The sequence below is a fragment of the Pteropus vampyrus genome, unplaced genomic scaffold (assembly GCF_000151845.1).
Source record: "Pteropus vampyrus isolate Shadow unplaced genomic scaffold, Pvam_2.0 Scaffold74, whole genome shotgun sequence".
NCBI classification, from domain to species: domain Eukaryota; kingdom Metazoa; phylum Chordata; class Mammalia; order Chiroptera; family Pteropodidae; genus Pteropus; species Pteropus vampyrus.
Window position 1 is genome coordinate 7,104,243 of NW_011888855.1, and position 11,171 is coordinate 7,115,413.

The 11,171-nt window shown below is 37.1% G+C and overlaps 1 protein-coding gene across 1 annotated transcript in view; it reads right to left on the reverse strand.

Annotated features, from left to right (window-relative positions):
• LECT2 (leukocyte cell derived chemotaxin 2) overlaps positions 1-11,171 on the reverse strand; it is a 25,634-nt gene that overhangs the window by 3,991 nt on the left and 10,472 nt on the right. The window contains exons 2-4 of the mRNA XM_011362358.2: positions 4,645-4,820; positions 3,175-3,271; positions 1,553-1,698 (exon numbers count right to left, since the gene is read on the reverse strand). Coding sequence (XP_011360660.1) covers positions 1,553-1,698; positions 3,175-3,271; positions 4,645-4,690 — 289 coding nt within the window. The 5' untranslated portion in view covers positions 4,691-4,820. The remainder of the gene's footprint in view (positions 1-1,552; positions 1,699-3,174; positions 3,272-4,644; positions 4,821-11,171) is intronic.

Below are 11,171 nucleotides of genomic sequence, written 5' to 3' on the forward strand. Positions count from 1 at the left end.
GGATACACTGGGCCTACTATAAGATGGACTCTAGTGAAAAACTTCATTGATTACCTGAACCTAGAAGCCCCTAGTCTAACTGGTGGACCCCAGTGGCCTTTTGAATCTCCAGAATTTGGTGTCCCTTTTGAGTGAGTGTTCAATAATCTCTGAAAAGCTTGATTATTTCTTCCTCAGTGTATAGTCATTCTGCTAAAAGGCTGCAGGTCCTTTTGGGGGTAGCTAGAAGAAAAGTTAATAGTATAAATTTTTGGCTGTGTGTCAGAGCCCTTCCTCAAAGGGACTCAGCCTCCTTTTCATTCAGGGATCCCTGGTACTGTGAACTGGCTCAAGTATGGGAACTGGGGTGGGGTGAGGAATGACCTACTATTGTGATGATTGAAGTCAGAATTTTGTTCATCAGACCTAGAGTGTTCCCATTTATACAGATCAGATAAGGCTTTAGTAGGCTGCCCATCTATTTGGTTTTTTAGGTCACCATGATTAATTAGACAATATAACAGATCTCTGTGCTTCAGATGAATCTGATTACTGCTTAAGCTCCGCTGCCTGTTAGATAACCATGCCAACCTTGGCCTTGGCTACTAAGTGGACTCCATTCAATGCCAGCTGTTTCTCTTGTCATTTCAGGCCTAAGCCATTATGTAGCTCCTCAAGGACATGGGCTCCCTCACAAGTGTTTCTTACAGTCTTGGTTAGAGGAATGTCCACTGGACCCACTCCCAAAAGGAATACATATTTATGTCCACTAAAAGACATGTACAAGGAAGGTTATAGCAGTATTTTCATAACCACCTGATAGTGCTGGATACCACCCAAATGTCCATCTAGAGAATAATGATTAAATAGATGAAGATACATGCATGTAATAGAATACTCTATAAATCAATAAGAATGAAGGAACTAGAACTATATGCAAAAATGTGGGTGAATCTCACAAACATGATCTGGAGTGAAAAAAACTCATAAAAAAGACTGCATGCTGTTTAAGTCTGTATCATTTTAAAAAAATAGGCAAAACTAGTATATGGTGGGAAAGTGATTACCCTTGCTGGGAATAATAAAAAGTAGCATAATAAAAAGTAGTGTCTCTGGGTTACTGTTGATGTTCTTTTTCTTAATCTGGGTGCTGGTTATACAAGTGTTTTCACTTTGTGAAAATCCATGGATCTGTATACTTATGCTTTGTATACTTTTCTGTCTGTATACCTTATACCTCAATAGAATTTAAACAAACAACAAACCTAATACCTGGAGTACCAGGAGACCCAGCCATACCTAGATATAGAAGCCTTCGTTTATAGATCGGTGAGCAAAACCACATGGGCCACAGAAAGAAAGCTCTCGGTCAGCTGTAGAGATAGGTGGAGTGTGTGCATAATGAAGATGATTTTAGGGAAATTTGAAAATGCATTAGCTGTTTTGATTTGGTACCCTACATCCTTCATGTTCTAGGTTTATCATTTTGAAGGAAGTATGAAACTTCTATGTGTTCAGTAAATAAACATCAAACATCTCCATATGTGTCCTAGGCACATACACCACCTCTTACCTCTTCCAGATATCCGAACACCATTGTTGATGGCGTTTTTGTTTTTATAAGGCTTCTCCTGACCCATAATCATTCCAGTGAAAGGAGCATACACAGTAGATCCATCAGAGCACAAGACATCCACGCCCTGGTGAGGCCTCTGATTTCTAGGATGTAGATAAGAATGAACAGACTGAGGAACTGCCCTGGGAGCTTTATTGCCCAGGAATGTGGCATTATCCCTCTGTTGCCAGACTAGGGTATCAAAACTCGAAGCTGCTGAAACATATTGAGATGTCTCAAGTTTCCTCACTCTGTTTTGCCCAATTTTAACTTCCCTCCCTGAAGATAGTAATAACCATGTTGTAAAGATTAAAGCATTTAAGATCGTAGTTGGTACTTGAGAAGCCTTTAAAAAATATTAGCCATTATTCTATGGCATTTTGGAGAAATGAGGCAATTCATATGTTAAGTTTTTAGATATCTGAATCTTGACGCCCTTCAAAGACCACTTAGGAAAGAGTTGTCTTTTTATGGGAACCTATCATGAAATAATCATATGGTACCCTAATCTAATTTTTCACTCAGTGATCCAGCAATTAATATAAACATCATTTATTGTATATTGCTATTTTAATACAGTGAATGATACCTCCTGGGTTTATTGAGGTATATGGAGCACAAATACAAAATGGTCCCAGATTGTGAGATTTCTTTGGATTGTCTCTAGCAATCCTCACTGTTGTCACTATGTCTGTTCTTACTAGCCTCTTCTCCTTCCTAATAGGCTGCTACCTGAAAAATCAGATTCACCAGGATTGTTAGAATTACCTATAAAGCAATATCAAGCAGGTTCCAAGTGAAGAGCCAATAATAACTTATTGTATAAGTCAAGTGCATAAACTTTAGGATATGAACCAATTCAGTCTTAATTTTGGCAATTCGGAGGCCATTTTTTCATATTTCCTGTCTTAGGTATATCTCCAGGTATTTGAGGTTGCTTTATAAGTAATATCTATATCAGTGAGTGTTCCACTAAATTATTGATGGCGATCAGTAATGCATTTGGACACATGGCTATTTCATCAAAGAGTGGTACCCTCAAGGTGGTACTGTGCATTATCGAAAATTCACAAGTGTGTCCCTCATTGTCTGGAAGAAATTGCTGGCTTAGGGCCAGCCTCTGGTGGTCAGCTCCCAGAGCTTAAGTCAGTAAACTATGGTTGGCTTGATGGGAAGAGTATCCAAAAGCCTGAATCCTAGTCCAGCTTTCATCATCTCCAACTGTGTTTGGTATGTCCCTTAACCCGTTGATACCTTAGTTCAAGTTCCTCATCTATAAAATGGGGGAGTAATGTTTGATTTTCACCTGGGAAAAAACCAGGTGAGAAAAGTCAATGTGTGAAAACATTGAGAGGAAAAACACTATGTTTGCTCCCCTTTCTCTTTTCCCAGTCTATATGTTGTTCCCAATTCAGAGCCCATACTTGAAGCAGAGTTGCTCCAAAGTCAGTAATGCAACTGGTTCCTCTCTGAGTTTTTCTTCTGTCAGAGGGAGATGTTTATGAGGAAGCGCAGGGCAAGTAATGAAGCAAAGAAGCTAAGAGCCAAAAGAGTTTATGGTTATTTGTGAAGCCCCATACCTTTGAGCAGTGTACTGGCCACAGCCATGGCTGTCACATGTCCTGATCTCATTGGAAGACTTGCCAGCACATATACTAGCCCATGGTCCAGCCAGCACTAAAAAATAGAAACATGAGAAGCAGATTTCCTGACCTCATGGTTCCAATCTCCATTTGCCTTATAAGTCTCCCACTGAATTCTGAAAATCCTATTTTCACTATAGTTTTCCCCTAACTCTCTGTAGCTTATGGGAAGGTCTTCCTTTAACTCCTGATTCAGATGTAAAATTGACTTTTTCCTTGGCCACAGAAGTCTGTTTTATGAGTCACAGAGTATTTAGAAATGTTTCTATTTATTAGGATTAACCTCCCTCTTTATAATTTCATATTATCAACTAATAAATGGCATAAATTGTGCTTTTCAAATTTTCTTTGTTCATCGCTTGGCACCGGGACCACTATATTTAGGTTAAGGAAAATAATCAAACAGCATGGCTCAAAGAAAGAACTCCAGAAATTAGAAAGTAACTTTGAAATGTTCACTTATTGTTAGTCCCAATAATCAAATCCAAGAACATGTTTGAATTAAAGGAGAAACACATGCTGACTAGCAAAGTTTATTTAACACTAAATAAATCTCTCATGTTTGCAAACATGGAAGAGGGAGACTCTTAGAAATAAGAACATGTCAAACCAATTTAGTCTAGAATGGAGTGAGAAGAGAAGGTAGGGAAGGGAGTAGAAACAATTATAAAATTATGAAGCAGTAAAACATGAAGGAGGGGGCTGGCGCTCTGGTATTTTGTTCAAACTTTGTTTTAAGTGCAACTTCTCCTTTAATAGAATAAATACTTAATGAAAGTTCAATTGAATTCAATTTCCCAGATTTCCAGTGTTAACATTCACAGAGAGGCACAGTCAACAAACTCATCCTTTCACTTCAAAACAAACTCACAAAAACGGAAGCAAAACCAAGAACCTGCTTATTTGATAGTTGATTTCATTTAACAATATTTTACTATTTGTTACTGTATGTGCCATGAAGAGAAGCATAAGGCATATGCCATGTGGCCATTAAGCATATTCTATACTAAACACTTTATTAATTCCATTTTCTCTCCCACTGTGACTTTTAAGGGAATGTTCCCCTGTCCTAATTCACACATCAGTCTCTGTATCAAGAATTTTCTAAATCAAATTCTTAAACTTTTTATTTTCTAATTATGTTCCAATTAAGTCCTAGACCAAGATTGAAAGACTTCATTATTAAAGGGCACCCGTTCCATTTTTATGTTTTCCTCGTTAAAGAACCACAATATTCAAATGGAAATTACTGAGAGCCTTCCTCACCTCTTTGTCCCTCCTCTTCCATTTTTAGTAACCAAACGCACAAGTTTCTGTTGTGATTATGTTATTAACAACTTTGAAATATATCCTTGAAGTAAGTTTTTAAAAATTAGCCAAGATTCTAAAATTGTGTTTTTGACTTACCAGTCGAAATCAAAACAGCCAAAAGGAGGACTCCTGTGGAAAACATCTGGCTTTTATTTCCCTGTGACGTGTCTTCCTCTGATAATTATAATTGCTCCGTGCTCTCTTTGAAGAATATTCAAGTTTGAATAAATATTTTCTAGCTATTTAGCCTTAGAATTCTGCATCTCTCATTTCTTTAATATAAGAGAAAAAAAAAAAGATGAGAATGGAGCAAGTCAAATTCTAATACTCCCTGGATAGCTATTTGATTCACACGTAGGACCTATATAAAAGCTTTTGAACTGAAGAAGCAGCTCATTTTATTGGAAAGGCTGACTAAATATTAACAGAAAGCGATAAGGCTAGGTAAAGAGTGTGGCTTCATGAATAACTTGCATATATAGTAAAAATACAAAAATGTGCACAGACTAACTTGAGGATAATAGTTATCTCTGAGAACGGAGGGAAATAGAATTGTAGAGGGGTATACATAGGCCTTAAACTCTAAAATATTTTATAAAAAAGAAAAAGATCTGAAGTAAATATAAAAAAATTTGTTAATTATTGGAGGTAGTACATAGGTATTTGTTATAGTACTCTATACTTTTCTGTATATGTCAAACATATACCAGCATCTCTTTTATGCTTAATAGCAGATGAGGCCCTGGGATTTTCTGTGGAAATATCCTCATTTAAGTAATTTTTCAGTAGTTGTAAGAGACTGAGATTATGGCCCCAATTCTTCACCTCTCCCTGCATGCACACCCTTGCCATGTGTCAGGGGGCCTCCCCAGCTGAAGCCAGCCTTGCACATCCCTTAATTTACATAGAAAATCCCCAGCTCTCAGAATTAGTAAACACAATAAACTCCATTGTGTTTAAGGAAATATCAGAGGAATTAAAGCAAATATGAGCTAGTTAGCTGAATGTTTGTTCTGAATGAGGCTGGCTTGTCCATTTTGAAGTGGTATCCCAGGGCCAGGGGGCACTGTCATTGTTCTTTGTGTACAATCAGCGATTGTGAGGACTGTTCATTCATATGATTGTGACACGTTAGAGACCTTTTGATTAGAAACACTGATCTGTTAATAGATGTCTTTGAAGGGGACCTTTATCCAATCTGAGCTATACTTCCTCATAAATATATGTGGAAGTACAGTTACTTGTTAGGCTACAATTACTGAAGGGCATTTAATTTTGCAAGATATTGTTAACTATCAGCATTATAAATTGACCGCTCATTTCTCCCCCATGCCTCGTGCCTTGACTCTTTCATTTTTCCTAGCACTTTCACCAAAGGTAAAGAGGGCCATGGGGAGAAGGAGAAATTCAAATGGGCTGTCATTCACGTTTGATGGTAGTGGTGATAAGCACTATTTTTCCTATATCAAGATTAACTAAAAGTTACTTGCCTCTTTCAGCACATCATTCCGATCTCTTTTTAGAAAAACTTGAGTAAAAATGGTAGAGTAGAGCCCACCCAATTACAAAGCTCATTTGTTTCCTTCTGTCTCATCTCTGCTTCTCTGTATCTCTGTCTTCTGCTTCCAACAAGGTAAGTAATGACCTTATGCAGAAATATAAAAGTGAGAAGGCTGGCCATGTTCCAGGAGTTTATAAACAGATTGTTTCTGATATGTTAATATTTTGTGTTTGTCTAGTCCATTTAGACTGCTGTAACAAAATGTCATAGACTGGGTGGCTTATAAACAAAAGAAATTTATTTATCACAGTTCTAGAGGCTGGAAGTCTAAGATCAGGGTGCCAGCATGGTTAGGTTCTGGTGAGGGCCCTCTGCCAGGTTGCAGACTGCCGCCTTCTCACTATGTCCACATAGACAATGGAGCTTTGTAGGTCTCTTAAGGCCACTAATCCCATTCACAAGGGCTTCACCCTCCCGACCTAAGTACCTCCCAAAGGCTCCTCCTCCTGATACCATCCCATTGAGCATTAGGATTTCAACATACGATTTTGGGGGAACACAAGCATTCAGATCATAGCAGTATTGCTTAATATTAAATCATAAATAGAAAACAATGCAGAGAAACTATTTATTAGTGATGGCAAAGTTATAAATTTGAAGGGGACCTCCCAGCATTGAGTCCTTTTATCCCCTCAGGTTAAAAATATAAAATTTATGGGAAGAAAGTTTTAGAGATGTAACAAATTTCGAACAAATTAGAAAAAAAGTGTGGGAACCCTGCCCATGTACACGGCTATAATACATATTGTATGAAATGCAGTATATTGTTTTGGGGGGTCACTGAATTTGTGTAGCTAACTAACTAGTTTCAACTTTTATCAAGTCTAGAAACAGGTTCAAGATAAACTACCATTACCACTCATATGCTACAAGTTTCAATGGATGTCTTCAGTGTAAGGAATGTAGAATAAAGAAAAATTAGGCTCAGTACTAGGATGATGAGAAATCTGCTGCTGCCAGACCCCAACACAAAGCCTCGATAAATGTTCACAGAATTGATTTGAACCAAACTGTATCCCCGTCAATGCAGAAATAGCCACTCTGCTTTCTATTTTAAGAGAGATCAACAGGCTCCAAAAATTTAGCGTGTGTTAGAATGAGAAAAACTTGGAATTTGTATAGACTTTTGGAGGTGTTAATTTCTCCCGTGTGTAAGCAAACATGTCCTGAAAGTTGGTCATTGGCAGTGTTTTTCAGTTGAAATCAGAGCTGATGTTTGTTTTGTCTGTCTCTTTCATTAGGTGAGGACAGTGAGCTAATGAGGTCAGTGTCATAAAGGCGATCCCTGTGTGGGTCAGTTACCTCTTCCTGTCCTAGAACACCAGGCAGAGCCCTGGACCCTGGCCTACTGTCTCACAGATGGGAGGGGCTTGTCCACTGAGGGGCTGAACTAGAGCACATAAAAGATTCAACAAATTTATTCTTACAGATGGACTGCTATTTTCCTTCTCATCTACGAGAAAGTGGAATTGGTTATAAGCCTTCGTCTGTTTCCAGTGTCCTGTGGCTGAAGCCCTGAGAAGCTCTCATGGAAATGACCTTGTTTATGGGCAAATTCTGGCAGCCCATATATCATGTTTATATGTGGAATGTGTACTTCAAAGGGACTCTGAGGGCCATGTTCTGATTCTGAGACTTTAGCTCTGTCGTAGCTAAATGTTAAAGATGTTTATACCCTTTGTAGGAGTAGGCAGAAATCTTTTCTTGCCAATTGTCTGTCTTACTTTCTTCTCTCTGATAAGCCATAAGCCAAAGAAAACACTGATTTTCTTCTCCTAAGGCTAATTATGTTTTTTGTTGTTGATAATTTCTTTATTGATTTTTAAGAAGTAGCTATTTTTTGTTCTGATTATATAAAAAATACATTCTTACTGCAGAAATTGCCCCCAACATTCAAAAAGTATAAAACATAAATTTCCCACAAACATTTTAGTGTATGTGGTTTTTTTTTTTTATTTATTTAGTCTCTCTTGTCAGGAAAATATCAGTGTTTTATTAAATAGGAACTATCTTCAACTGAGCATAGCATTAAAAGTTAAATGCAAGAAAAAACTAAGGATTTTAATAGATCACTTAAAAAACAGAAGAGATAAAGTGTAGGGTATGTCCAAGTATTTCCATTTGGGTAGAATTTACATGAAAACTTTTGTTTTTCCTTAGCTGTGGGAATAATGGATGAAAGGCTATGGAAATCATTTCTTCAATATCTTTGATCTTTGATTTGATCTGCAGTTTGGAGACCTTTGTAAAAGGGATGGGGCCAGTGTGCTTTGCAAAGGGTTGTTGCCCTGAGTGACCTGACTAAACACACCCAGCTCTCTCCCTCTCTCCTGTGTTTCACTGAAATGAACCTACCTAGAAACAGCAGGCTATGTTAAGCTACTGATTTATTAACCAAATGCATTCAGAAACCTGAACTATTTCCAGAACCACTCTACTAATGTCAGCAGTCATGATGAGAGTAATGAAGATGTTAAATGTACATGTTTTAGCGGGTGGAAGCTGTAGTTTTGCGATGAGTCTCCACTTGGTATCTTCCATGATTTGAAAATGCTAAGTAAACATTTTAATCATACATTCTACCTGCTCTAACCCTCCCTCCCACTAAATCCATCCTCTGTGCTGACAAAGAATGGAAATACCTACAAGTATGAATCATTAGTCACCACTGCTTTGGGAGGTGAAATAAGCAAGGGAATGGAATTGATCACAAAAATAATTTTAATTTGGAGTGTTATGTCTAAGTTTTCTAATGTATGAGGTGATCAACTTATCCTAGAAGACAGGCACCTAAAAAAGTATTTTCTAATAAGCCATTTTCTTTTTCATTGATGGAATAATGGAGAGAACAGATTGTGATCCTTACAGTGCAGTATTAGGTTGTGAACTACTGAAGGTGAAAGCTCTCTTTATAAAATGTGGACATATGGTACAACTTTGTATCATGTCTAATGCAGCACTTCAAGGCTGGAGGGATGTGATCAGGAGGTTTTCTAGCTAGAGGCCCCTGAGAGTACATTATCTGAGTCAGGGTAGTAAATGTGCAGTACACACACCAAGGGTAGTAAATGTGCAGTACACACTGCCTTGTCCAAGGGAGATATTATTCATCAAGCAGGCTGTTCTGTCAAACTGTACTCAGACACGTCCTCATGATCTTGCTCATCACAGAATCTTTCCCAATTGTTAATGTATTGAAGTTAGCGTATAGATTAAAATCTACTTGTCATTCTTAATTGAGAAGAATTTACCTTAATCCAGAGTCTGGCCTTTAGTTTTTTCAATGTCCTGGGCTCAGACTCAGGGAGCATGATTCAAGTTTGTCAAGTTACTGAAATCCAAATAAATGAACACAGAGATAGACAGATAGATGATAATGATGATGATGATGGTGATGATGATGATGATGATGAGAGAGAGAGAGAGAGAGAGAGGATAGATATGTAGAGATAGGTAGATGATATAGATAGATAGATAGATAGATAGATAGATAGATAGATAGATAGATAGATAATAGATAGATGATAATTAGATAGATAGATAATAGATAGATAGATAGATAGATAGATGATAGATAGATAGATAGATAGATAGATAGATTAGGTAGATGAATGATAGGTAGAGACATGATAGAGATAGATGATTTTCACTGGACATGACGGTTCTTCTATACAGGGGAGATATACTCACTTGTTAAAACTTTTGGAAAAGTGGTTTGACCAATGTGGAATGAGTGAAAAGAGATGAAGAATTTGAAGACATTTCCAGCCAACTGTGTGATCCAGCCAAAAGTCTCTTCCCTTTTCCAAGATGAAATAGAAAATGTTTGCCCCTTGGTGACACCAAATGGGCCCATGGACCTCTGGCTCCTTGCTTTCCTTTCTAGCTCCCTAGGCTCATGTTTTTCAACCGGGAGTACCTGGAGGTAGGCCAGGTAACATAAAAGGCCATAGGCTAAACATGATGGCATAGGTGTCAGTGTTTCTTTAGGATATAGAAATGGGAGAAGAGGAATAACCATAATATATATTAAATATATGTGTTTTTTACATCTGCTAACATAATCTTTTTTTAAAAATTAAGGTTTAATTCACATATCATAAAATTCACTCTTTTAAAGTATACAATTCAGTGGATTTTAGTATATTAAAAATTCATGCAATCATTACCACTATCTAGTTCTAGAATTTTCATCACCCTAAAATGAAAAACCATACACATTAACAGTCACTCACCATTCCCTACTTTCCCCAGCTTCTGGCAACTATTAATCTACTTTTTCTGTGAATTTGCTTATTCTGGACATTTCATATAAATGAAATCATACAACATGTGGCCTTTTCTGTCTGGCTTCTTTCACTTTGCATAATGTTTTCGAGGTTCATCCATGTGGTAACATACATAAGTATTCCTTTTTATGACTGGATGATACTTCATTGAGTGAATATACTACATTTTGTTTATCCATTCCTCAATTGATGGACAGTTGGATTATCTCCACTTTTGGCTATTAAGAATAATGCTGTGAACATTCCTATACAAGTTTTTGTATGGATATATGTTTTCAATTCTCTTGGGTATATACCTAGGGGTGGAATTGTTGAGTCACACGGTAACTCTGTGTTTAACTTTTTGAGGAACTGTTAAACTGTTTTCTAAAGTGGCTGCATCAGTTTACATCCCCACCAGCAATGTACGTGATTTCCAATTTCTCCATGTTCTCACCAACACTTATTATCTGTCTTTTTAATTATAGCTATCCTTGTGGATGTAAAATGGTATCTCATTGTGATTTTGATTTGAATTTCAATATCTTTTCCTGGGCCTATTGCCCATTTGTATATTTCTCTTGGACAAATGTCTGTTTAAATCCTTTGCCCAGTTTTTAATTGGATTATCTTTTTATTGTTGAGTTGTAAGAGTTTATATATTTAGGATACAAGATCTTTGTTATATATATGATTTGCAGTATTTTGTCCCATTATGTGAGTTGCCTTTTCACGTCCTTGATAGTGTCCTTTGAAGCACAGAAGTTTTTAATTTTAATGAAGTTCAATTATAA